We start from the raw sequence: 26,737 nt of genomic DNA on the forward strand, positions 1-26,737 counted from the left end.
ATTTTTTGTTTTTTTTTTCTTGTGGGGTCTGCTCAAATTCAAAGAATTTTGGTGATTGTGCTTTTTTTTTTTTTTTTTTTTTTACTTACGTTGTTTGGCCTTTCCAACTATTGGTTGTTAGATGACTTTGTCTTTTTTTCTCTATTTAACTATTTACCAAAAAAATGCTGGAAACTTTAGGTTCAAGTTTTGATATACTTGTTAGGAAAGGGTTTCCTTTTTCTTGCAGCATAATCACACCCAACTAGCTAGGAATTTGAATCGAATTGGACCCAAATGTTCATTCTCTTCAGCTCCATTTGGTGGATACTGGGTTGTTCCAGTAATTGCCTCTTAAAGGGGGCCGCTATCTCTCTCATGGCTTCCAAAAAAAAAAAAAGGCCAGCGAATCGGCTGGTAGTGACAGACAGAATTACCTAACACACGCTTTAAGTTTTGGGTCCTCGTTATCAACTATTACAGGATCATTCAATTGATTCGGGCCAAGAATCGAGTTTCAATTGCTTTAATTATTGATTAATTTGTCTCTTAATCAAATTCTGGTCTGTTTCAAGGATATAATTTCTAAGTTAATCAAATATTTTTAATGAAATAACGTAAAATGTAGGATGTCAAGTGTCAACGCTAAATGAATTTTATTTTTTCCACATTATGAAGAAAGGCCATGAACGTGAGCACCAATAATCTATCCACATGCCTTCATGAAGTCATATCACTCTCACTTTTGGGAGTGGCCTCGTTTCACTTAGGTCAACCTACTTGCACATGTATTTTTTTTTGGGATATATCTCGTTTAATCAAGTTACCAACATCAATTGGCAAAAAAAAAAAAAAAATCAACATCAACCTTTTTTTTTTTTTCTTAGGATATAATCATCGAATCTAGCACATCAACTTCCTAGGTTCAAAGATCAACCGACCATATTCTAAATAAACCCTTTTGTTAAAATTTAATTCTTTGCATTTCAATTTATTGCTACTTATTGTGTTTTTTTCTTTTCTTGTTTACTCATATTATCTATGCTTTATTGTGAACAACATAATAATGGCAATAATAATAGACAATTTATTGAAAGCGGAAGCAGAGAATAGTTAATAATTAGAGAGAAAATTAAAGAAAAGGAGAGCAAATGGCAGCCATGTTACTTAAATTATCATTATTATTAGTATAGCTGGAGAATCTAATTGATGTGCATCTTCTTTTCAGCTTTTTAGATTTTAATAACATGCATTACTCTTTCCTAATTCATTTCCCCACCGGAAATTAGAATCAACAATCACAATTTTCCAAGCTCCTAACTTTGCTTTGCTCTCTTTTTTCTGCATCCCCACAGGGCATAAATGGACCTCAAATTTCCTAATTCGTAAACCCCCTAACTTTCTATTTCTTTCCAATTGACCCCAAAAAATACAAGGCTAAATCAAAAATAAAATATAATTTCTTATTTTTGTCTTTTTTATCATTTTCTCATTTATGTCCTTTTCTTCTAATTAATTCCCTACACAGTCCCCACTGGCCACTCCCCTCCCATGTGTGCTTCACTCAAAAAATCAAAACTCTAACCTTTCTTCTCATAAAACATAAATAAATAACAAGGTTCTGACCTTTTCACTCTATCTTCTTTTTTTCTACCAAAGAAATGGAGAGCCAAAAAGCTGTCGACAAAGAAGCCAAAAATCTATCACCATGCAGCAGTGGAAGAAGGAGCAACACAAGCAGCCATTCAAGTTCACCTGAATTCGAGTTCTGGATGCTCCGAAACCCGTCTTTTCCTCAGCCCGATCTCATCTGCGCTGATGAACTCTTCGCTAACGGCGTTCTTCTTCCTCTCCATCTCTTACCCAACAAACAACCCGAAGAGAACCCACAAGCCGACCCAAATCCACCCGCATCAGAACCTCCTTTACCCGACCTAGAATCCCAACCTGGCCCTCCTATAACATCGGAGCCAGTTCCTGTCTTGTCAGCTTCGAAACGGTGGAGAGATATTTTTAAGAAAGAAAAGGGCAAAAACGGAACAAAAAATCCAGAAGACAAGGATAAAGAGAAGAAAAAAGAGAAGAAGAGTCAGAGCCAAAGCGGAGCGAGTCCAGCTGAGTTGAATATAAATATTTGGCCTTTTTCGAGGAGCAAGTCGGCAGGTACCAGCGGGACTCGACCCAGGATGCCTTCCGGTGCGGCGGGCACCCGGAAGGTAAGTAGCGCTCCGTGTTCCCGAAGCAACTCGGCTGGTGAATCCAAGTCTAGAAAGTGGCCGAGCAGCCCCAGTCGGGCAGGGGTTCACTTGGGCCGAAGCAGCCCAGTTTGGCAGGTTCGGCGTGGAAGTTCCGGTGCTAAGAACCTCGACATTTTGGCTCGGAGTGCTGAAAAGAGTAGCGGTAAGAAAGAAGTTACCGAAACTCGTCGCGGTAAAATTGGTAACGCAGGCAACGGTAACAAATCCAAGGTTTTGAACATGAACGTGCCAATGTGTATCGGGTATGGGCATCATTTGAGCTGTAGAACCGATGAAAATAGTGCCACACTTGCCGCTATAAGCACCGAGAGCAACGGTGGCAGCGGGGGAAATGGTAGAAGCACGGGCCCTAACGTTGGAAGTGGTAGTAATTTTTTTAACCTGCGCAATCTTTTCATTAAGAAAGTTCATTAAGTGTGTTAATCATTATAGTAATTTTGTTACTCATCCTTTTCTTGTGTAAACAGAAATTTACCCGTAATTTGTTAAATACTACTATCAATTATTGTGTATTTTAACTAGAGATGTAGATTTTTGGCACTCGGAAAGGTTGCTGCAGTTTTTTTGTTGGCTTTGTACATTTTGAAATTCGCCTCCCGTATTTTTCTGGCTTAAAAATTCTGTTCTGCTACTACTAGTACTAGTACTAATGGCAGACTTCAAGATTCTCGTGGCAACCGCCCTGTATCCGATTTATAGTATAAAATATTAAATTTTATATATTTATATTATATTTTACATAAAAATTTATATATTATAATTCATATAATATAAAATAAAATAAATATTTTTTATTTTATTAAATTTATATATAATTAGTATAAAAATTCGTATTATATTTAATCATATTATTATATTATCTTTTAAATTATTAATCTTACTCATATCACATTCAAAAGAAGGGAAGGGGGGAAATGGAAATAAGATTTCACTTTCATTCTAACAAAGGAGTCTGATTCTTAATACAGACACGCGTTAAGGACTTGAAATTGAATAAAAAGACGTTTAATAATCAATGTATGGATTTTTTTTTTTTTTTTTAAATGAGAACCAACCAAACCAAGCATCTTAGTACCAACAACGTTATCTACACCTATAATTTAGCAGTAAAAAAACAAATCCACATACTAATAATCAATACAACTTTCTCGGACCAAACACCCCACCCCCTTCATTTTGTTTAGGTGCCAAAAAGAATAATCATTTCATCATCTTGTTACATTGTCCCATATTACATACAAAAAATAAAAGGTTCCTTTTAAGTAAAATATAATAAAGTAATATAAGGATTCTTTTATTGTAAAAATTGTTCTTAGGAGATTGGGTAATTACTTTTATAAGGCCGACTGAGCCCAACAGCTAACTAATGAAGCCCAAGTTTGAAACTGGATCAGACAAAACTGCCTCCCCTAAACACCGGGTTTAATGAACATAACAGAAACTGCTCATTGGTAAATTAAAGCATGTATGATTTATATTATATAGTGTATGCATGTCTTCAATAGTTTAATTAGTCTATGATCATGTTTGGTGTATAAGATGATAAGTAAGATAAAATGATAATTATCTTATATTATATTTGGTTTGTATTTAACGAAAGATATAGAATTATAAGGAAGATTAATTATTTTCTTAATATAAAATGATTCAATTCTTTTAAAGTGAAGAAGATTATTTTTAATATATGAGATAAAACTTATATGTTCTGTTATATCCCTTAAAAATTGCATCAATAATTTAAATTATATAAACTTCGAGAACAGATTAATTTAACTAGTAAATAATTTATCTTATCATAATCCTTTTATAATCATTTTATATATTAAATATAAGATAGGAGAACATTATTTAATCAAATCATATTATTAATATTATCTTATTTTATCTTATCATAATATTGTGTATCAATTTACGTATATACTATATATGTAAATTTGTTCTTGTTATTATGACATAAAATTAGTTATTACTATATTTAGTTTTCTAATAATGAGGAATTTTGGATGGAGAGGACCAAAATAGTTTTTTTTTTTTTTTTATCATGATGAGTTGTTGATTTTCTTTAAATAAGTGTAGAAAGTAAAATTTTTCTCAAATGCATTAGTAAATAGAAGTTGAAGTTAGAGTAAATCAGAAATTAAAAAAATTTCTTAAGAAAAGGGTTTGGCCCAAATAAATTCCTTTGGGCTTTGGTTGACTAATATATTTGGGTAAATACCATTCAAGAAGGTGAAATATACAAAGTTTAATTAAATGTAGCGAATGTGAGTGAGTGAGTCTATTCCATTTCAAATTTCCGCAATGATAAAAATAAAAATAAAAAGAATAATAACGTGTCCATCCGGGTCTAGTCCACGTGTCACAGACAAAATGACGCAAACTCTCCTTCCTTATAGCTCAAGCCAGCTAAAGAATCGTACCTTCACTTGATCTCTCTCCAAACTTTATTCTCAATCATAGAAAACAGAATCAGACAAAACCCATGGCCTCACGTGACAAGAAACCGGCGAAGCCGTCAAGCAGCCGCACTGGCGGCATACGCACGCTCTCGGATCTGAACAGGCGGTCCGGACCCGATTCCGACAGCGATTCCGATAGCCCCCAGGAGTATTACACCGGCGGCGAGAAAAGGTCCTCTCTTTTTCCTTCTTTTTTTTTAATTTCATTCCAATTCTTTCTTCTTAATTTAATATATGCCTATATGAATTTATTATTATCATCGAATTGTTTGATTGTTTATCGAGGAAATTTAAAGGGTGATTGGTTATTAAAGTTCTAAGTTTGATTCAGACGGAGTTTGAAAATGAATTTGAAGATTGCAAGAAAAAGGGGAGGTTTTGGCTGTTGTTTTTGGAATTATACTGTGGAATTAGCGGTGATATTTGGATGAAAACTTGATTAAGAACTTAGTGGGGGAGTTTGCCATAGTAGTTTAGATCTTCACCTTGCGCTTTGGCGATATTTGGTTGGGAGACTTTAAGATGTGAGTGGGGTTGGAAAGTTAGTTTTTACCAAGTTTTAACATTGCTTTTCTCATTGAAATTTAGTTTTTTATTGATAGATCACCTTTTGAAGTCCCATGAGCTGTTTACAAGTGACTTAGCTTATGAGCTATGGTCCGCTGTCGATTCTTATCTCAAAATTTTGTCAGCATCTTAAGCCTAACACACTAGTACGTGCAACTAAGAAGCTGCATTTCCCAGAGTAGCAGATCGTGTTGAATTAATCTTTTAAATACAGATTCTAAGAGTTGATAGCACATTTTTACTTTAGTGTTAGAAGCGAGATATAGAATTTCAAGAAGGTTATTGATAAGTCAGCTTGCCATGTTAAGGCACTTGTGCTGGTATGAACTATTTTGCTTTGAGTATGGCAGTCATTACTCATTGGCTATTGTTCTTGAAGGCATTTCTTGTTAGTCTATGTGCTTCACTTTGTGCTTAGACAGTTTTATTGTACTAGTATTGTGCTTAACTGGAAGAACTGGACAAAGATCCTCTCTCTTTCTTAAATGATGCTAGTTTGAGCTTTTATGCATGGAGTGCAAGTTGAATAGCTTCTGGGACAGGCATTCAAAAAGGTTTTGTTAGAGAAATTTTGGTGAACCATGTATAATTTTTGTCTCGTTAGAATAAGCACATACTAGCTTGTTTACTGGCACACAGAAGCATACATACTATGTGTAGCTTTTTTTTTTCTGCCAAAAATTCACCACATGCAAATTTTAACCTTGTTGATGCAGTATTTGCATGTAATTTGATTTTTAAACAATTTTGATAAGTTTTCATTCAAAAGTTTGTGTTATTTGCTGCCTTTAGGCAATATATAATTATATTCTCATATTGATAGTACTGGAATGTCTATAGTGCTGGATATTTGGATGTATTTACAGTTTAAATACGAGCTGTTATGTTTGATCTGCACATCGCTGTGAGGCCTGGTAACAGGTTGATTTATCAATACACTTTCATCATTCTATTTATCATTGATGAAAACATTTACTTTTAAATGTTAAGTTTTCTCAAAGAGTTCACCTAAAGAAATTACCAACCCTGGAATTCAATATGATGAAATGTTTAAGAATAATCAACTATAACTCTAATTTTTGCAGTGGCATGCTTGTTCAAGATCCTTCAAAGAATAATGATGTAGATGAGATTTTCAATCAAGCTAGGCAACTAGGAGCTGTAGAAGGGCCTCTCGAACATCTTCATTCATCATCAAGTTCAACAAGTTTTACTGGAACCGGTAGATTACTCTCAGGGGAGACTGTACCTTCTGCACCCCAGCAGCCTGAGGCTGTTATTCACAACATAGTTTTCTGGACCAACGGTTTCACTGTAAATGATGGCCCTCTGAGGAGGTTGGATGACCCTGAAAATGCACCTTTCTTAGAGGTAATTGCTATTATGATTTAACACCTTTGAAAGAAATAGAATTAAAGAAGAGAAATAAAGTGACAGGTGTTATTGGAGGTATATGATTTTTGTACATCTTTTGGAGTGAATACTGAGAAGTTCTATAACTGCAATTACTAAGTTTGGCCTTCTGCATTCATGTCTTTTCCATTTCATGTATCTTGCAAACAGGTGTTTCATTCTTCATTCTATATGTTTTCCGTTTTTTATGAGTGAATTAATTGTTATGTTTCAGAATGCTTTTTCTTGTTTTATTAACAACTTGGTTGCATCTCAATGCAGAGCATAAAAAAGTCTGAGTGTCCTAAAGAGCTTGAACCTGCTGATAGAAGGTCTGCTGTTCATGTCAATCTAATAAAGAGGGACGAGAAATGCCCTGTGAGTCTCTCTCTCTTGTTAGCATTATATTTGTCTGTAAGGTTGTAACTTGTAGAATTTAGAAAGTGATTGAAAGGGCCTTCTTAAAAAATGCATCTGTCTTCTTTTAACACACATTCACAGCCAACTGACTTAGTCTTGAAGTCCATTTGAGGATATCACTGCTATGTTTGTCTTATTGTAGGAACCAGAGAAGAAGCGACAGGCAGCATTTCAGGGTGTAGGAAGAACTCTTGGTAGCAGCAGTAGTTCGGCAGCTCCTGAACCAACTATCAGTTCCACTCCTCTCAACACTGCTCCTAACCCTTCTCCTGGATTGGTTGTGGATGAAACTTTACCATCAACCTCAATTCAGCTTAGGTTGGCTGATGGCACTCGCATGATAGCCCACTTCAATTTCCACCATACAGTTGATGACATCCGTTCTTTCATCAATGCATCTAGACCGAGGAGTGCAACAAATTATCAATTGCAGATAATGGGATTCCCTCCTAAACTTCTAACTGATCCAACCCAAACCATAGAACAGGCAGGCCTTTCCAATTCCGTGGTAATCCAGAAATTCTAGCTCGGGCTCCAGGGAATGTGTCTATCTAGTCATTACTGCAGCTGCTTATTGTACCAATTGAAAAAGTTTCCATTAACTTAAAACGATTATGAACCGTTACTATATACGGGAAGAAGGTTTTTATGGCTGATTCTTGTTAAACGGGATTGAATTATTGGTTGATTCTTTTTTTTCCTTTCATTGTGCTTGAACCTAATAAGCGTCATAGCAATAGAATATTATTATCTCGTACGGGAAGGAAATTTTAGGTATGAAAGGAAAAAAGGAGGTTCGAACTTCACGGTAATACCATAAGCACTTAAGCAACCAGTTCTTCCAATACAGGAATGATTGATATATACGTAAGCCTTATTCTTAAGCTCACCATTTTTCATGTGCTATTCTAAGCGTAACGCTCTGGTAGCAAAGGGAGAGGGTTGGCCCGCGACGGGGACTAGCATCTCATGACCCTTGCACGAGTCCAACAGTTTTATCTCCATTGATGGTGGTATGTAGATTGGACAGGAAAAAAGCAAGATGTCGGCCAGAACTATCGAATACTTCCATTAGAAAGATTTATGCAATCGGGCTTGGTCGACAAAGGGCCCCTCCGTGCTCATCTCATGTGGCTAGCCACGAACCACATGAGAACCTCACCACAAATCCTGATACAAGGTCCTTAAGTTTTGGTGCCTTTATACCATAATTGAATGATGAGATGATGAGTATAGAATAGGGTATAAGGGGGTCTTGTCATGAAACAGAATAGAAAAGCCACTAATGGAATAAAATGATAAGCTAGGTAGCTGCTTGTGGAGAAGAGAAGAGACAACCCTACCTTTGTTCTAAATTTGTGAATCAAATAGAATGGTTAAATAAACATCTATATATTATATATGTCAAATCCTAAATTGTGTAGTCTTATCCAACTTCATGAGAAGACTGGCTTGCTTTGAAATGGATGGCAGGTAGGGTTTATATATATTCTCTCGCAGGGTGAAGATTAGATCGTAGGGATGATGAGAGTAGAGCTGTTGAAAGCATTTGTTGTCTCTCCAAGTGGTTATTTCTAATCTAGATCTAGAAGTTGACCCTAAAATTTAAATCATAATCATCAACAATGTTTGATAGCAACAATAATTAAATAAAGTTGATTTGCTGTCAAGCTCTGGGATTTTTCTTATTTCACTGTATAATTATGTGTACAAGGTGGGATGCGTCTGTGAAAGCAATGATATTTGATGACATTTTAACTATCATTTAATCTCATCCAAACTTAATGTGAAAAAGGATTAGTAGTACTAATTAAACAATTTAATACTTGTTATATATTTCACCAACCTTAGTTACTAGAAACAGAAAATAAAAAGTACAAAGCTGAAAGCTTAAACTTTCCTGTCTAAATCATTGGCATATTTCTTTCAGGTTTAGGCTTTGGAATGCACTTCAAATTGGGTTATAAATTCATAATTCTACATGTTAACTTCAAATATATTGGTTCCCATTATTAAAAACAAAATGTAGGAAAACCAACAAGAAGGTCCACTTTTGGGAACACCAAAACGAAAATTAAAAAAAAAAACCGAAAGAAAATTTGTATTCATTATGTATACTTAATTGATGAGCTTACTTTTCAAAATTCTTTCGCCTAAAGAAAAAAATAAAGTTTACTTTTCAAAATGATCATGATTGCAATATACTCTCTTTGACTAGTCAAGGCAGGTAGTAACAATTACACTCTAGTAATAATCAAGATCAAATTAATGATTTTAATTAGGGAAAAATTAAACCTTTTGCATGTTGTAAAAAAGTTCATTTCATGCCTATATATGGTTGAAAAGAAGTAGAGTTAATAATAACCAAGCTTACAGTGAACTAACTAATAAGCTTACAATTATATCAATGATGGTTAAAAAAAATGTTGGAATTGTTGTTGATTGCCCTGGGGGCTGAGGGGCTGGTGAGGAGGCTCGTGACACGAAGTGGTCAAGAAAGAAAGGGTAAGAAAAATATACTCCGATATCCGTCTTTCAAAGTCCTAACTTTATTTATTGAATTCCAGGTAGCGCAGAAGCAGCTGTTTGTTTCTTCTTCCCTTCCCTTTTCATTTCATTTCATTTCATTTTTTTTCTTTTTTAATTTCACCTTCTTATCATGCAACTGTTGATGGAAATGACGTAAAGTGTATGAGAAAAAAAAAGCTTTTGCTTGAAGGAACTTAGCCTTCCTGTCTCCATGATCCCCATATTGTACTCTCTCTCTCTCTCTCTCTCTCTCTCTCTGGCCACCAGTTCACCACCACCACCCACACTCAGCTTCTCACTTCACACAACCAGTGACGTCTCTCTAAGCTTTTTCTCTGCTTTTATTCTTACGCTGTTGTGATGGATTCGCGTACTACATGTCTATAACCCCTCTTTCTCGTCTTTTTCTCTCTTGAGCTTTATAGCCTAGCACCTGGCCTTGGACCTAACCCTAACCCCTGACTCAAGCCCTTAATAGATGTTGCAATAGAAGGGGAAAAAATAAGTTCACCTCCTGTTTTCATTTGGGTTTATTGGCTTTTATGGCAAAATACCAGTGATGCTATCGAAACTACATTATGTACACGTCGAAGAAAAGAAAAAGACAAAAAAAAAAACGAAAGAAAGGTTCCTATAGAACTGTTTCCTTTGTCTTGATTTTCTTAATAATTGACTGGGAGAAGGGTCAAATATCGCATTGATTTGTTAATTAAACACGGTAAATTTACCAGGAGAGCGTTACCTACTGGTTGTAATTTTAAAAGGTTAATTTGATGTGAATATGTTTGTGATTTTGATCATTTGGATTGAGATGTTGATTTATATGTTGTGTATGAAAATATAAAAGACTCACAAATTACTCAAACATTCATTCCAAAGTCATTTAATTTCACGAACTCGAATTTGAAACCATATTATTAGCTCTCAATGTTTTGTGTAACTTATTAATTGTTCACGTGTGTGTGTGTGTTTTTTCCCAGCAAGCTTTAGTCTTTGACTCATTATTGTCAAGGCTAGTCCGTCTCTGGCCTCGTATATGTATCATTCTTTGGTTTTTTATAGTAGAAAATGCATTTGCTGCAGTATTCAACTTTCTTGAATGAAGCTCTTTTCTATTGGCTGAAAAAGAAAACGCGACCCGGCAGCGGACTCGGACGGCAATGCAACGTAGCTAATGTGAATTAAATGCGCAGCTAGTGCGTCAAACATCATGTTAAAAATGAAACAAAGTTTGTAATCTGACATTGCAGGTGTGCTATATTATTATTTATGAGTACCGCGATTTAATAAAAACTACGCATATACAGTGGATTAACTGAAGTTCTGCACGTTTTCACTAACTGCTAGAACACTCAAGTGCTGGCGCATCCCTAGAAGAAGCATGTCTGTGTTCTTCTGCAGTGATGTAAATACATCCCTTTCAATATATCTAGCTAGCTAGCTAGCATAGTATAAATTTCTCCAAGAATAAAAGAATTTGTTTTAAATGCCAGAATCAGGACATAATTTGGAACGTATTCGAATCTATTTGCAAGACTTGGATTGATCATGCACAACATGATATCTGGGCTTTGATAATGAGAGGATGCAACCAAATCTAGGCCAGCGATAAAACATGGCCAAGGGCCAAGATGAAAGAAGAAGCCACATGTATATCTTTGACACGATGATCAAGTTTTACTAAAGAAGACCATAGCATATATATGAGCATAAATATTTCAAATAAACAAAGAGAAGATAATCAATTTTTCACCAACATGTAGCATTTTGATCTTTCATTGAATAATTTCTTGTTAGTTTTAACAATATACCAGAATATATGCTTCTATATGAGCTAATTATCTAATAACTTTAATGATCTCAGATCTACTAATCAAACGTCATATGACTATATTACATTGATTTAAATGAACAGTACGATACAGTAGGACCTCATGGGAACCTGTGAGAGAAAAAAAAGCCTATAATAATTAAGAAAATTCCTTGATCCCATGCGTACTTACATGAACAAAAAGGATTAAAGTCCTCATTGTGTATGGATTGATCTAGGTGTTTTGAAACAGTTAATAAAAAAGGACATTAATAGTCTGTACCATACTGGTAGCAATTGCAGAAGCGAACAGACCAGTTGTGAGAGGCAGTAGCACTCCAGTAAGATTAGTATAGCAAAACATTGGCACTGTTAGATGAATTGGGGGATGCTTAGGGAGACAAGGGAAAAGACAAATTGTTCAACTTGATTGGAGGCGTATCCCATGGTGCCGAACACACACATATACAAAGCCTCACAGAGGGAAGTGGAAGCTAGAGAGGAGAGTTACAACATTTAATATGAGGGAGTGAGGGAGACATTCGGACTGTCCCACTTGCTTTACCAGCTTTTCTAACTAGTTGAAAACAACTTTTTTCTATGTTGAATAATTGCGGATTAGATGCTATGACTGGGACTAACAATTAGTATAAGAGATTTTTAAAATCTCTAGGAATTGATTTTATCCTGTGTGTTCATCCGGACTCTCCTGATCTATGAATTTCCCTTTTGGAAGCGTTATTTTATTTTATTTTCCTGGAGAATGATTTGAAAGCAGTCACCCGCTCCTGCAACAAAATCAAAATTTATATTATATATTTTTGCATCCTCCTAATTAATTACTCATAAATTACCCCTATGATTAAAGTGTGGGTATTTTTCATTATAAATTAAAAGTAAACAGTTTGCATATATATGCTCAATTATTGATTAAAATCTTCTTTTGCGAGGTAATAAAAACCAAAGTGTTGCACACAATAAAACCATTTCCACGTTAAGTTTCCTATAAGATCATACTTAATTAAAAAAATATATTCTCAAATTTTTAGTTTAATAATTAAAAATATTTAAAAAAATATAAAAAATTTAATTTCGAATCAAAATTTTTTTATTTGTATTAAAATTTTATCTTTTTAATTTAACTAAAAAAATACCTAATAAAAAATAAAAGTACAAATTTCTTGTACTAATATGATTAATTTCATTTTTATTTCGATAAAATATAATATATGGTACATGCTTGATTCTAATTAAGAAATTTACTATATTATCTTTGGACTATTAATAGACTGATTTGGACATATAAAAGCATATAATATCATGAAGAATTAAACATCATATGTTATTAACATTAATTTAGACTAACTTTCATGGAGTAAAATTAATCTATGAAAAAAATTAGAATTGACAACTTAATTCATTTTTGATAAATTTTGATTTGATTTAATTTTTTAAAATTAATTTTTTTTAAAATTAAATTTTAGATTAGATAATAATAAAAAAATTTATATTAAATTTTAAACAAATATGATTGGATATATATATAAATTTTTTAATTATTTATTTAATTATATATTTATATTAAAAATAATATTTTATATTTTAAAAATATTTTATTAATTTTAAATTAAATATAATTTATATAATATCAAATCAAATTTAAATATAAAAAAATAAAAAAATATTTTTAAATCAAATTAAATTTAAATATTATAAATATAAATATTGAATTTGAAAACGAAAAATTCATATCGATCCAACCTTCCATCATCCTGAAAAAAAATAGTTTACGGGTAGGGTTTGAAGGGAAGCGAAGGAGCGGACAACAAAAGTGCGAATATTAAATGAGTGGACAGATTGCTATGGAAAACCCCTAGTGATGAGTGTAGAGCACAGTACGTACAGGATGAAAGAGAGAGAAGGTTGTGAATTGTGATTCCGTGCCCCAAAAACCTTTCCTATTTTCGTCACTAGTAGACTTTTTGGTTCTCCTTCCTCGATTTGATCGTCCCTCTCTCTTTCTTTTCTTTTCTTCAATTATCTTGTAGTTTCTCTTACCTTGTAAAACAAATTATAATCTAATCTAATTTATCTCACTCTTTTCTTTTTTCTTTGCCTGTAATGGCAGTGCAGCAGTGGCAGTGCAAGAAAAGAGGGGGAGAGTTTTCATCGGGAAGGTAAAGCTTTGCAGCCAGTGCCTCAAAGATAACAATACCCGCCACATAGCATGAGACTTGAAACACCGCCATCTCTTCTCTGTTTTCTCTTCCTTTCTCTCTGCATACACCGCGTGCGCTCTGTGCAATCCTACTGAAACACAGCAACCCTTCTCTTCTCTCTCTTCCTTATAAAGAAGAGCAAGAAATAGAAGCTCGAGAGACGGAGAGAGAGTGTCTCCTCTACTGGAAAGTGAGAGTTAATGCTGCTAATGACTAGAAAGATAAACACCCGTTTTCCGAAGGAAATCTGAGCAGGCTTTGCCAGACCTGCCAAGAGAGTAAAAACCCACATTTCTAATCTGACTGGCTGCTGCTGCCGCTCCTTCCACTACTATCAATATTTAGGATTTCCTGTAAAAAGCCTGGTTCTTGTAGCTTAAATCTCGGGAGAGTTCTGGAGATGCAAACAATCTTTAGGGCAAAACAGATTGCGTAGGAGAGAGAGAACCGAGAAAGCAAGAAAAAGAAGGAAATATAGAAAAAAGAGAGTGAGAATGGTTTATGTTGTTATATAGCAAAGCCCCAAGTGAACAACAGCTAAGAAAAAAAAGATAAGATAGTGAGAGATAATGGAAGGTGGTTCCAATAGCACTTCTTGCATGATGGCGTTTGGACACAATAGTAATGGACTATGTCCTATGACAATGGTGCCTCTCACGACTTCTCACCCTCATCATCATCCTAATTCGGACTCAAACTCCTTATTTCTTCCTTTACCTCCCACCAACAATCAAGACCAAAACCACAATAGCAGCAGTGGCTCCTCTATGATTCTTGACGATCACAACAACACCAATACCAACAACAATACCGGATGTTATTTCATGGAGAGCAACGATGGCAGCTCTTCCTCTGTCAAGGCCAAGATCATGGCTCATCCTCACTACCACCGTCTCTTGGCCGCCTATGTTAATTGTCAAAAGGTGAAAAATCGAACTGGTTGACTTATGAACCTGCTACCAATTGCCTAAAAACCTCCCCGGTTCCTCTCTCTCTCTCGGCTAGTCTTCTTCCAAGAACACACAAAGCACGCACTCGTCGCTTCCTCTTGTTTCGAAAATAGACTTGTTCGGATATGTAACTGATACCGAGTTTTTTGAAGTTGTGGATACACTTAAATGCTTGTGTCACTTCTTTTGACAAATTTTAGCTGAGAGGGAAAATTTTTTATACCCGTATGTCATCGAACTAGTTTCTCATGTTTTTTGCTTTACTGCATCTTAAATTTTTCTGTCATGAAAGCGAGAGGTCAGAACTCTTTTTGAGTAAGATATACGTGTGATAGAGACATGAGTCTAAAGTTTTTCTTTTTTGTCTTCCTAGTAGCGAAGAGATCATTGTTTTTCTAATGAAAGCGGTGTTAACTAAGTAGGTAGGAGCACCGCCTGAAGTGGTGGCGAGATTAGAAGAAGCATGCGCCCCTGCAGCCACTATGGGTCCGACTAGTACCAGCTGCCTAGGTGAAGATCCCGCGCTTGACCAGTTCATGGAGGCTTACTGTGAGATGCTGACTAAATACGAGCAAGAGCTCTCTAAACCCTTCAACGAAGCCATGCTTTTCCTCCAAAGGGTCGAGTGTCAGTTCAAAACCCTCACAGTTTCATCGCCTAATTCTGGTGATAATACTTTCTCGCTTTTGTCTGTGTAACCTGTGCTTTCTTAGCGTTTCACCTTCTAACCTCTTGCTGTTACGAATTGCATTATTCCTAACATTAAATTTAAAACAATCTGCCATGCATATCTGTCTCTTGGACATGTAGCTTTACTAATTAACAAAATAATGTATGGCTAGAGGAGCTTTTTTCCAAGAGCGGTGCTCAAGTTTTTCATTCCTTACTTTTTTGGCATCTTCTCGTGTTTTCTTCTTTTATGCTTCTCTAAAATTTTGCTACTCATTTCATAATGGGTATGGAACTGTTTCACTAACTAGGGTATCCATACTAAACAATAGTACATATTCCCTGTTTTGATTCTCTTCTTGATGTGCTTTCTTGGTTTCTTGTGAAGTCTTCTGGCATGCTAGATATGGACACGTTTTTTCACCTTTTTGGAGTTCAACCATAGAAGGATATGGCTTATCAACTTGTGCTAGCTGTAACATGGAAGATGTATTGTTTTGTTATTTAACCATGATGGAAAATGAGAATTTTTGGCAAACAGCCGGTTAACATCTTTTTGGTATATTGAGGGTTTTGAAGTCAAGATTGAAGAAGGAAATTTTTGGGGCAGCTAACTATGGACCAGCTGGTTTGGTTGCAAAGTCTTCCGAAAATGGAATATGTTGCAGCTAGCTACCTTGGGCTACAGCCAACCACATGGTAAAATGAAAAGGTGTCGTAATATTTGTAGGTTTGTCGCTACTGAATTATATACATCAAAGATTAAAACTAAAGAGATTAATCAAAATTTTTAAGAATAGGGTTTGATCAAACTAGGGTTCCTAGATTACCAAATTTTGAGTATTAGTAAGGGGATGTATGAAACAAAAACGAAGATTTGTGGCTTTTTATTTGCAAGGTTAATGCAAAGCATGAAAGTTCATAAGTTGAGACTGATGCTCTTGAGAATAAACACTGTCACGTAGTGGTTTTATGCTTGATCGTTTCAGTGTTCTTAATAAGTTGAATTACCTCTTTGTGGCCCTTCTCAAAGCATTTGATCATCGGATGCTTGTTGCTATTGCTGAGAGCAGTGGAGCCCATTAGAAGATTATATGTTTGAAGCTTAAAGCACTTTGATGATTTCTATTTGTTATAGATGTTGTACTTAACAAGTCTTCAATTCTTCAGTTGTGCTTCTTAATGTATGGTTTGATTTTGAATTACTTGTTTGTAAAATAATGACACTATCATCGTAAATTCAAGACACTAGCTTTTCATTTTTCAAAATTCAGGTTTTTGATTTTTGAGGCTGGATTTACAATTTATAGAAAATATAAGTAAGACACAATAGAATCCTTTTGAAGTACAAAATTTTATCCCCAGAAAAATAAAGTAAATCCTTCCCCGTCGATTTCTAATTCTGATATATTAATTTCTGGCCCTAATTTTCTTGCCTTATGCAGCATTCAAACTTCACTTTCCATGGCTGAATGTTTTAAACCTTTATGGCCTTATGATGGGTTATCTGACTGACCTGGTAATTGAGACCTCAAGCTTGTGATCTTGTATTGTTCACCTATTTGAGCCTCTGTTAAGAGTTCCATCCACCATTTTAATTAGAATTTTTTGTTTAGATTGACATTTAGATGTCTAAAATTTAATCAGCATTAGTGGTAGTTCTTTGGTTAGCATTTAGATATCTTTGCCAGCTCCAAGTTAATCTTAGTGGCTTAGGATAGGTGTGTTTGTTTCATTTTTCCTTTTTCTTTTGGTAATTAAGGAGTTAAGGTTGTTTCGTCTTGTAACATTTGTCTGATGATGATTTTGTTGAAGACATTAATATAATACTTGGTGAGCTTTTACATTCTGGTGAGGCATTAACATAAAATCAAACACGAATTTTGACTTAAAGAATTTATATTTTTCTTGGTTTATAGATTAGTTGGCCAATCTTCACTAAAATATAATTTCCCTTCTCTTTTTTTGTTAGTTCTTGAGAAAAGGAAAATTGAGAGTAAATAAAGAACCCCCAAGGCTACTGGGCAAGAAAGGTCAAATTGGTTATATATACATCTGATACATTGAAGTCTACTCAATTTTTTTTTTTTCCTTATTGTTTGGTCAGGGCATGGTGTGCAGAAATTCTTGAACCTTTATGTTGAATCAAGCGACATCAATGGAAATGATTGCATTAATATATTCTTATGTATTCTTATGATTTAGTTTCCTAATCGAAGAGCAATATTACCAACCGATAAGTGTTGCAGTGTTTATTACCTCTCGAGAATTCTCAAGTTTCTAATAGTATGTGTGTTTTACATGATGGAGAAATTGACTTTTTTCTTAAGTGTAAAAGACTGTATCTTGAGCATATACTTTCGGCAAGAAAGCAAAAAACCAGCTAAATATAGAGGTGTCAAGCTAGCTCAAGTTTTGAACCTAAGTATTGATTAGTGCATTCCTTTTATTGGATTCGGTTGTTGAGGGGAGAAATGAATTTTATCTGTGACATAGGATTTTATCTACTTGTGTTGATTAATTAAATAATATGCCAACACGATCTGGTTTGAGCAACAAGGGGATATGTTTTTCATTTGAGATGCTTACTAATTCATTCTGTATTCAGCTGTTGACATGAAAGGATCATCTGAGGAAGAGGTTGATGTGAACAACAATTTCATTGATCCCCTTGCAGAAGATCGAGAACTTAAAGGTCAGCTTTTAAGGAAGTACAGTGGATATTTAGGCAGTCTGAAGCAGGAGTTTATGAAGAAGAGGAAGAAAGGGAAGCTGCCTAAGGAAGCCAGGCAACAGTTGCTGGATTGGTGGAATAGACATTACAAATGGCCTTACCCATCGGTATATACACTTTCATCTATTTTTGCATCGCAATTGGAAATTCTAATGCAAAATCTATAAGCTTCCAACTTTCTCTCTCTCTCCAATTGTTTCCCTTTCTGAAAAAGTGAAAAATAAAGGGGGTGGGGGCATATGCCAATAAGCCTGAAGCTAGATCAGGTGGCATATACTATCATGTTTTCCTTTTTGATTCAGCCCTTCAGGTACTTCACATCAACATCTACTACTACCATTCCAGGTTTTATATGAAAATTCCCTAAAAAAATTTTCTCCTCTTAGACTTGGCATCTGCTACTCACCATGTTTTAAGCCTTCAATGGCAAGCGCTTACTATTGGTAACTTGAAACTTTTGCTTTGGCACATGTTATTAATTTGTAATCAAGATTGCTCTTGATTTGGTACCATTTTAATATCTTCTTATTTATGTTAGGAAATTTTCTAAAACACATAGCTTTCTGTTGATAAATGGCTTGCGTTGCAAGCAGTCTTGAGGGAATTTTTTTCCCTTGTATTATTGTATGGTCCACCTTATATCATTTATTTATTTGTTAATCACATGTGTGAAACTGAACTTGCCAACAGGAGTCGCAAAAGCTTGCCCTTGCTGAGTCAACTGGTCTGGATCAGAAGCAAATAAACAACTGGTTCATTAATCAAAGGAAAAGGCACTGGAAGCCATCTGAAGATATGCAGTTTGTGGTAATGGATGCAACTCACCCACACTATTACATGGACAACATTTTGGGCAATCCCTTTCCCATGGATCTCTCTCCCACACTTCTCTAAAGATGATGAATATGTGGATGCATTACTTCTGGGAAGTTTGAAGGCAACTGCATTTATATTCCAACTGTCATAATCAATTTGGGAGTATATTTTATGCCGTATTATCATGTGCATGCCTCCTGTATGCACTTTGAGGCTATTTATTCTATATATATAATCAAGTTATGACTGTTTAAAAGCATATATATTGTGTTCTTTTCCTCCGAGTGGGGTGAAGGAATGGTAAGCAGACTGTTACATTAAGCATATGCTTAATGATCAGGGGAACAATTGAGAGATTACTGGTTAATTTATATGATTTTCCCTTGTTTAATCTGTCCTAGGTCAACAGTGATGCCATTGCCATGTTTGTCACCCTTTTCATTAAAAAAATTGTGTTTCTAGTTTTCACTGTGTATCTTGACAAAAGAACAAGGCTGCATATTAATTATTGGCACCAAAGAATGAAAGGAGTAATATATAGATTATTTGTTAATTAATGACATGCAATATAATCTACCTCAATAAGAAAACATAATTATTTTTCTTGAATTCAACAAATCTACAGCCTTATAAATGCTTCATATGAAAAATTGTATCTTAATAATTTTTAAACTGTCAAATTAAAAAAATAATATAATAAAAATGAACCCATTTCAAATCCCAAGCCACACATCTAATTTTATTGAAAAAAATTTATTTGCAGTAAAAAGATAAAGAAAAGAATAGGACATGATCATGAAATTCCAATTCCAATTCCAATTCCATCTTTATTTAATGAATAATTAGTATTCCTATAAAAGAAAAAGAAGTATGCAATGGGCTTGTCTAAATAAAAACCCAGACTATTCGGCTTGCCCAAATAAACGCCCAATAAAAGCCCTAACCCTAACGTCACTTGGCTCAAACACAAAAAATAAAACTTGGAATACGAGCGAGCTGGCGTTTTACCTTTCCATTTGCAATACGACAAAACGCACGCTGCTTAACCCTTGCCTCCGTTCTCTAAAGACGCCCTCCAGCGGAACGATCCACGGAGAACGTTCTCCGGCCTCATTCAACGGCCAGATTTCGTCCACATCCGTCTTCATGGTACCTTGTTGTTTCAGCTGCATTTGTTAAGTCCGTTCATATATTAGTTTTAAGAATTTATTAATGTTTTGATAAGAAACTGAATTGACTTCCACAGTTCCACCCCATTTAGATTTTATAGTAGCTCTATAGGGTTTAAGGAAACTATCTCTATCATTTCTTTTTGCATTTTTTTTCTTATTCTAAGTTTCTTTTATATGGAATTTTATCAAACACTTCATGCTCATAATGTTAGATACAAAAGTTTGATTGAAATGGTTTATGAATATATTATTTGCGATTTTCGCTAAATTTGTGGACTGTAATCTTAGGTTAAGTTCATAAACTGAATGAATATTGCGGTGTAGATGAGCAGGTGACTTTGTCTTGCTGCTATTGAACAAGTAATTCCTGATTTTTGGGAGTATGGCTTTGTCGATCTCTAGAAGGATTGTTCGTTCTTTTGGGTCATTGTCTGCCTTGGGGCGTCGCGATTCTTTAAGTGTCACATTACATTCTTGTCAAGATTCTGGTAAGAGTAATATACTAAGATGTCAACATTGTTCATTTGCTTATCTTGATTGAATAACTTGGTACCGTTCTTTTTATTTCTCCCTAACCAGATTTGAGTGGCCATATTTCTGGGGATAAGTTACCTCATGCAGAATGTTTTAGCTTTTCCAAGGTATGTTCTCATTTTGTTTGTTTCTAAAATATATTTTGCATAGAATCTAACCAATAAAACTGTGGGGAATCAATTTTAAGAAAAGGGATTTTGGGGTGGGAGGGGGGGATGGAATTGAGGTTACTAGTTAATGGGTTAATTTGTCATCGTCTTTCATTGTTCAAATAAGGATATCTTATAGCAGACTTTTTGTTTCTTCATCTAGTGAAGGTGTCACTATACCTTTTCTAGACATTGTAAGAATTCTTGATTCTTGTTTCAATATTTTACCTCCTTTTAGTCTCTTTGTATTATTGGTCGATTGATGTTGCAGGTCTTTGTGATTTTTTTAACAAACCTATGCTACATTTTATTTGATGTAGAGTGGTCCGTCCTTCCTTGCTTGTCGGAGGTTTTCAACTAAAATTTTGACTCCTAATCCAAGTGGAGGTGACTTTCCATCTGATTTGCTGTCTTCAAAGACTGTACAAACACCAGAACGTACTATAGGTATGTAAAAGAATATGAAACCATATTGCTTATGTAGCTATTTGCCATAAAAAATATTTTGATAGTTATAAGTAGTGGCACTTTCGTTTTACAATAGTTTGCTTTCTAAAATATTTAAGGATATCAAGGATGCAGGCCTAATAATGTTATCAAGCCACTGTATAGTTTGTTTCTGTGCTAAGACATGCCTCTCGAAATCATCTTGATATATGTCAACTTGTGTACCTGAATCTCTGCTGTTGCTTTTATATTGCCTTCTATTTGGCATGTTGTGTTGGTTAAACTGAGTTCAATTTATAAGTATTTCAGTAATAACTGGAATAGGTCAATGGTGCTTTGTTATTTAAAATAAGGAGCAGTGTTCTATTGAACTAGTGTATTATGGTGCAGGACTTTACCAGGACCTGGTAATTCCTGTGACAAATTTTCATAATGAAGACAAAGGCTTAATGGTTTTGGCTGGTGATGTCTTTGATGTACCTATTAGAAAGGATATTATCCACCGTGTTGTACTATGGCAGCTTGCAAAGCGACAACAGGTGCCATTTCATTGTTCCTTTTGGATACTTGAAACACACTTCTAGGGCCCTCTTGGTGTTAATTTGAAATTCTTTAGACTATTCCTTCTAAGTTTTTAAACTTAATACTTTTTTTTTTTTGGGGGGGGGGTTGTTTATGGTTAATTTTGCTCTTTTACATTTATACACTGTTTATGTTCTACATAAATTGCATTAACAGTTTTTTCACTTATGCAATTAGTCTGCTAAGTATGAAGTTTAATGACAATTGAATGGTCAACAGGGAACTCATTCAACAAAAACTATTAGTGAGGTTAGTGGGACTGGTAGGAAGCCATGGCAACAGAAGGGCACTGGTCGAGCGAGGCATGGAACACTGCGCGGCCCCCAGGTGATTCATTATTTTGCTCTTTGATTTTAAGAATTTTAGGGCTATATTGACATTTTTCTATGGCCTTTAATTGATTTTATGGATTGATAACAGTTTCGAGGTGGTGCTACCATGCATGGCCCTAAGCCAAGAAATCATGCTATTAAGTTGAATAAGAAGGTTCGACGTCTTGGACTGAGGATTGCTTTGTCTGCTTGTGCTGCAGAAGGAAAGGTAACTCATTATCATCTGGCTTGTGTGAAAAACAGTTAAAGTTTTTTCATTTCATCGTATATTGTTTACACGTGTTAATAAATGCAAAACAATGATTTTCAATCGTATTTGAATTATGAAACCTAACTGATAAATATTGCACAATTGTACAGCTTCTTGTCTTTGAGGATTTGGAGGTCCCTACACATAAGACCAAAAATATTGTGAACTATGTAAACCAAATGGAGAATACCAAGAAACTTCTGCTGGTGGATGGTGGCCCCATAAATGAAAAATTGAAGCTAGCTACACAAAATCTACATTATGTCAATGTACTGCCGTCAATTGTAAGTTACATTAATAATAAGAATATACTAATTTTTGTTTTATTTGTTATCAAACATATGGTCAAACTACTGGCTTGCCTTTGTCATCAACGACGTGGTGACACACTGTCTTATTAACTTTTTATTATCACTGTCATCATGATAGATTTAGGTTTAAAATTATTCCACTGCTCAAAGGGATCTCCCCTTTGATTCATATGTTTGTCATCAGGATTGCACCCTGTTTTTTGATTGCTTTAAATTAGCAATTTCTGAAGTTGGTTGTATGTTTTCCTTCATGATGCTGAGGCTTTATTATGTTTTTGCAGGGCTTGAATGTCTATAGCATCTTGCTGCATGACACGTTAGTGATGTCCCGTGATGCTGTTAACAGGATTGTTGAGCGAATGCACACCCCAATCAACCGTTGAACTAGAATTGTGTGCCTTTTCTTCTATTAGTTTTCTTTTGGATTAGGAAGCCTAGCATTTTTCTAGAAGCAGCTGAAAATAAAAGTAAAAAAAAAACCCCTCAAACAATTTGTGTTATCTCGATAAAATTTTCATGCCTGGTTTGATGTATGTGTATTTTATTTGCTGAGCCAAAAAACAGAGTGCTGTCGACTTTGGCTATAAAGACGGGTTTGTTACTTTCTCTTCTTGTACTGTAGTAATAAATTTTATCGCCGTTAAAGAACAAAATTTGCGACCAAGTTCATTCCATGTGGAACATGGTCCTGGTGACTCTGAATTACTTGGACATGCAATTGTTTCTAGATCCCGAAAAATAACCAATGACAAGTGAAAGGGCAAACAAATATTGGGGGTTTGGCTCGCTGCCCCTGTGTTTCATTTTTTTTTCCCCAAAACCCCTTTGTTTCAATTTTAATCATCAAGTTAAAGCCACCTCACGGACCTGAATTGGTGAATTGATGTATAATCTTGGCACCCCTTTGTTTCAATACCCATTGACCGATTGTGGTCTGTGTGGGTCTCAAGCTGCAGCCCAGCAGTGAACTATTCTGCTTATTCTATTGCGGCAAAAATGAAAAAATGGGTCAAGAAATGGCCGATGAGGAACGTGGCATCATCTAATTAGCCAATTTCTTACATCACATGGGAAATCAGAGAGTCAAAAAACACTTTTAATTTTAAATTATCCACATTATTATTAGTATTTTTTTAATAAAATAAAAATTAAAATTAAAATAAAATCACTGTAACTCCAGCTCTTGTCTGTATACTCTCCAGAGATTACTTTCTTCTTGTCTGAGTTGTCTCTACTCTCTCTATCTCCCATGAGGGAAACTTAGGTTTTGTTATTCTTTCTTCCTTCATCCCCTTAATTCTTCAAAACTTAATAATAGTTTCACCCTTTAAAAACCCTGATCTTGACTGCAGCTCCAAAACCTAGCTTCCATGGCAAAAACAAGACCTGGGCTCTCTGCTGCCAAGCCCAAACCAGGGAAGAGGGACCTTGACTCTTACACTATTAGAGGCACCAACAAAGTTGTTAGAGGTACAGTGTTTTACACGTAGATATACACCTACGAATACGTATATGCAGTAAAAAAAATTGTTGCTTTGGTGATGCTGAATATGTTTTCTGAGAGTTTCGAATCTTGGCATTTCGTGTTTATCGATATCAAATTTTCAAATATTGCTAGTAGCTTTAATTTTGATGGTTAAGAAGTGAATGTTTGGTTGTTTTGATAGTCGGGTTTTACTTGTTGATGGGTTTAATGGATGCAAAGGCATTCATGTTGAAAGATGTGAGTCTGTTGGCAAAGTAAAGGGGTTGGCTTTGGGACTGGGGATTGCTGATGCATTTATCAAATGCATATCAACATCAATGTATATGCATATAAGTGTGTTTTAGAGCTGTAGATAGATGTTCAGAAAACATAGTTTGTGATGGCTAAGAGTGAAGTTTGATGTTTTTGCAGTTGGGGATTGTGTTCTGATGCGTCCTTCTGACACTGGTAAGCCCCCGTATGTGGCACGTATTGAAAAAATTGAAGCGGATAGCAGGAATAATGTGAAGGTTCGAGTGCGGTGGTATTATCGTCCTGAGGAGTCACTTGGAGGAAGGAGGCAGTTCCATGGAGCAAAGGAGCTGTTTTTGTCTGACCACTATGATGTCCAGAGTGCTCACACTATTGAAGGGAAGTGCATTGTTCATTCTTTCAAGAACTACACTAAGCTTGAGAATGTTGGGGCTGAGGATTACTATTGTAGATTCGAGTATAAAGCTGCTACTGGAGCCTTTACTCCTGACCGAGTAGCTGTGTGAGTACCATGATTTGTTGGTTTGTGAAATATGATTTTAACTTATTGGCAATATGGCATTGATCCTTTGCTGCCCTGGGGTTTTTCTGTTTTGAAGGTACTGCAAATGTGAGATGCCATACAACCCTGATGATCTCATGGTGCAATGTGAGGGCTGCAAGGACTGGTATGGTGTTCTATGCTTCCTTTTGATGATTTCCTGGTGCTACCTGCCCAATACTTTTTAAGATTGCTGTAATGTTCTCCTTGCCATTCTTGTAGGTATCATCCTGCTTGTGTGGGCATGACAATTGAAGAAGCTAAAAGGTTGGATCACTTTGTGTGTTCTGAATGTTCTGAGGATGATGTCAAAAGATCACAGAATGGATTTCATCCATCGCCAGTTTCTGATGCAAAGGTAAGACCATTTTTTAACCAATTTCTCTTTACTCAAGGTCAATGATCTTTCTCTATATTCTTTAACCAACTTAGTTCTTGCAAATCCTCGGATACACAATTTATTGGATCTATTTTTGGTGTCCTCTGAGGAAGTTTAGAATGTAAAAGGAAATTAACAGGAATGTTCATCCCGTGTCATGCATCAGACTACATGCAACATGAAAAGGGTATTGAGATATTGTTGTTCCAATAACAATTAAAAAATAATGGTTGCTAAGTAGTGGAAGTTATTTTGAGCAGTGATAAAATTTCTTGATTTCTTGCAGAATGACTATAGTTGAAAACTTTACTTTGGTTTATATTTGACTGTATGTGCATGTTTGTTTAACCGAGCTTATTGTATGCATTAGTAGCTTGCTGGTTCTTCCTTAAGTGCCATTACCCTCGAGTGCTTCCAATGAATTGTCAAATGCTTTTCCTAAAAATAATGGAATGTGTAGCATATATAGACTACGTTCAATGGAAATCCTCAAGTTAATGTTGGTTATCTATGTTAGTACTGCAAATTATAAATGGATAGAAAAGTTCATTTAATAGGGGAATGTAAGGGATGGTAATCAATGCCCTTGCTTTTCCCGTAATGAATGCATTTTAACTGGAGAGGTCTTAGATTTGGGTTCCTATATTTCTGTCAATTGCCATAGCTTTTTGATATAATGTAGGAGGCCATATCTGGCTGGTTTTGTTGATATAGATCTGGTTGGACTGCCTACAATATCTTTTGACATATTGTTGAATCATACCTGCATATATGCCTGATTTTTCAATTGGTTTTGTATCTTTATCCAGCAGTCTTTATGGTTGTTATTTCCATTTCAATACATTTTTAAGATTAGCATTGCCTTTTGCTGGTCAAGACTGTGATTGTTGTTACCTACATGTGCCCAAACATCTAGCGCATTAGCAGGTGTGATTCAGTCCAAGCTCTCTTTTAATTCTGCTAATTGGGCTTTTAGAACATCATAGAGAGGTTTAGGCAATCATCTCATGCTAGACATGAAGTTTAGGGGGAATTTTTGTATGTCAAAATGTCACTGCATATAGAGAAAAAGCCCATTTATCTGAATTCTTTGCTTAGAAAACAATTATTTGTGTTTCAAGGTTCTGCCTCTACTTTTCATTTTGTTATCTTTTCCAGGTGGAACCCAAACGACGAAAGAGATAAGCCATGGGGAAATTTTGTTGCATGAGAGGAGAAGACTCTTTATGCAGATTTAGCTTGTAGCCTGTTGTTGTGTGAGTTGTATAGTGCAGAAGTTGTGTGCTTTGCCCAAACTGGTGGCTGTTAGTAACTTGTGTGTTGGATACATCTGTGTCTGTGTTAGGTTTAGGAGATTAAGTCTGTGCAGTCAGATTGTTCTGTAGTTCTCTGATGTTGAACTTGAACCAATATTTGTGGTAGAAAAACTTTCAAATATCACCTTTCCAATCTTGTCTTCCTTTTGTAAAACATCTGATTGACTTCTTGATTATGCATTCC

The 26,737-nt window shown here is 35.2% G+C and overlaps 5 protein-coding genes across 7 annotated transcripts; all 5 read left to right on the plus strand.

Moving 5' to 3' along the window:
* The first annotated feature begins 1,567 nt into the window (after positions 1-1,567).
* LOC111281118 (uncharacterized) lies at positions 1,568-2,957 on the plus strand. Its single transcript, XM_022868743.2, has one exon. It carries the CDS (start codon positions 1,641-1,643, stop codon positions 2,649-2,651), a length of 1,011 nt encoding a protein of 336 aa, XP_022724478.2. The 5' UTR covers positions 1,568-1,640; the 3' UTR covers positions 2,652-2,957.
* A 1,699-nt stretch (positions 2,958-4,656) lies between these two features.
* Positions 4,657-7,781, plus strand: LOC111281144 (plant UBX domain-containing protein 4-like). The gene is made up of 4 exons (XM_022868783.2): positions 4,657-4,868; positions 6,349-6,634; positions 6,938-7,033; positions 7,218-7,781. Exons 1-4 carry the CDS (start codon positions 4,720-4,722, stop codon positions 7,599-7,601), a joined length of 915 nt encoding a protein of 304 aa, XP_022724518.2. The 5' UTR covers positions 4,657-4,719; the 3' UTR covers positions 7,602-7,781.
* A 5,381-nt stretch (positions 7,782-13,162) lies between these two features.
* Positions 13,163-19,269, plus strand: LOC111281276 (homeobox protein SBH1-like). Of its 2 annotated transcripts, XM_022868990.2 has the most exons (5): positions 13,163-13,336; positions 13,543-14,556; positions 15,006-15,249; positions 17,861-18,093; positions 18,677-19,269. In XM_022868990.2, the coding sequence occupies exons 2-5, from the start codon at positions 14,203-14,205 to the stop codon at positions 18,878-18,880; spliced, it is 1,035 nt and encodes a 344-aa protein (XP_022724725.2). In that variant the 5' UTR covers positions 13,163-13,336; positions 13,543-14,202; the 3' UTR covers positions 18,881-19,269. The 2 variants fall into 2 exon arrangements, with proteins under 2 accessions (XP_022724725.2, XP_022724727.2); XM_022868992.2 differs by lacking the exon at positions 13,163-13,336 and having other exon boundaries at positions 13,375-14,556; positions 17,930-18,093.
* A 421-nt stretch (positions 19,270-19,690) lies between these two features.
* LOC111281289 (uncharacterized) lies at positions 19,691-23,180 on the plus strand. Of its 2 annotated transcripts, none has more exons than XM_022869010.2 (9): positions 19,691-19,951; positions 20,299-20,462; positions 20,554-20,615; positions 20,978-21,104; positions 21,495-21,643; positions 21,906-22,013; positions 22,107-22,226; positions 22,379-22,552; positions 22,861-23,180. In XM_022869010.2, the coding sequence occupies exons 2-9, from the start codon at positions 20,357-20,359 to the stop codon at positions 22,960-22,962; spliced, it is 948 nt and encodes a 315-aa protein (XP_022724745.1). In that variant the 5' UTR covers positions 19,691-19,951; positions 20,299-20,356; the 3' UTR covers positions 22,963-23,180. The 2 variants fall into 2 exon arrangements, with proteins under 2 accessions (XP_022724745.1, XP_089612988.1); XM_089756862.1 differs by having other exon boundaries at positions 19,809-19,951; positions 20,307-20,462.
* A 566-nt stretch (positions 23,181-23,746) lies between these two features.
* LOC111280807 (chromatin remodeling protein EBS-like) lies at positions 23,747-26,686 on the plus strand. Its single transcript, XM_022868291.2, has 5 exons — positions 23,747-24,049; positions 24,477-24,819; positions 24,917-24,985; positions 25,081-25,216; positions 26,396-26,686. Exons 1-5 carry the CDS (start codon positions 23,950-23,952, stop codon positions 26,420-26,422), a joined length of 675 nt encoding a protein of 224 aa, XP_022724026.1. The 5' UTR covers positions 23,747-23,949; the 3' UTR covers positions 26,423-26,686.
* The last annotated feature ends 51 nt before the right edge of the window (positions 26,687-26,737 follow it).

This window comes from Durio zibethinus, chromosome 28, assembly GCF_047325235.1.
Source record: "Durio zibethinus cultivar Kanyao isolate XHJ-2024 chromosome 28, ASM4732523v1, whole genome shotgun sequence".
NCBI lineage: Eukaryota > Viridiplantae > Streptophyta > Magnoliopsida > Malvales > Malvaceae > Durio > Durio zibethinus.

Excerpts from the sequence above, each read along its gene's own strand:
- LOC111281118 (XM_022868743.2), top strand. The coding sequence starts at position 1,641 with ATGGAGAGCCAAAAAGCTGTCGACAAAGAAGCCAAAAATCTATCACCA.
- LOC111281144 (XM_022868783.2), top strand. The coding sequence starts at position 4,720 with ATGGCCTCACGTGACAAGAAACCGGCGAAGCCGTCAAGCAGCCGCACT. Across the intron at positions 6,635-6,937 it reads AAAATGCACCTTTCTTAGAG|AGCATAAAAAAGTCTGAGTG; the intron begins GTAATTGCTATT and ends ATCTCAATGCAG. Across the intron at positions 7,034-7,217 it reads AGAGGGACGAGAAATGCCCT|GAACCAGAGAAGAAGCGACA; the intron begins GTGAGTCTCTCT and ends GTCTTATTGTAG.
- LOC111281276 (XM_022868990.2), top strand. The coding sequence starts at position 14,203 with ATGGAAGGTGGTTCCAATAGCACTTCTTGCATGATGGCGTTTGGACAC. Across the intron at positions 14,557-15,005 it reads CCTATGTTAATTGTCAAAAG|GTAGGAGCACCGCCTGAAGT; the intron begins GTGAAAAATCGA and ends TTAACTAAGTAG. Across the intron at positions 18,094-18,676 it reads ACAAATGGCCTTACCCATCG|GAGTCGCAAAAGCTTGCCCT; the intron begins GTATATACACTT and ends ACTTGCCAACAG.
- LOC111281289 (XM_022869010.2), top strand. The coding sequence starts at position 20,357 with ATGGCTTTGTCGATCTCTAGAAGGATTGTTCGTTCTTTTGGGTCATTG. Across the intron at positions 20,463-20,553 it reads ACATTCTTGTCAAGATTCTG|ATTTGAGTGGCCATATTTCT; the intron begins GTAAGAGTAATA and ends CTCCCTAACCAG. Across the intron at positions 22,553-22,860 it reads TCAATGTACTGCCGTCAATT|GGCTTGAATGTCTATAGCAT; the intron begins GTAAGTTACATT and ends ATGTTTTTGCAG.
- LOC111280807 (XM_022868291.2), top strand. The coding sequence starts at position 23,950 with ATGGCAAAAACAAGACCTGGGCTCTCTGCTGCCAAGCCCAAACCAGGG. Across the intron at positions 24,050-24,476 it reads CACCAACAAAGTTGTTAGAG|TTGGGGATTGTGTTCTGATG; the intron begins GTACAGTGTTTT and ends ATGTTTTTGCAG. Across the intron at positions 24,820-24,916 it reads ACTCCTGACCGAGTAGCTGT|GTACTGCAAATGTGAGATGC; the intron begins GTGAGTACCATG and ends TCTGTTTTGAAG.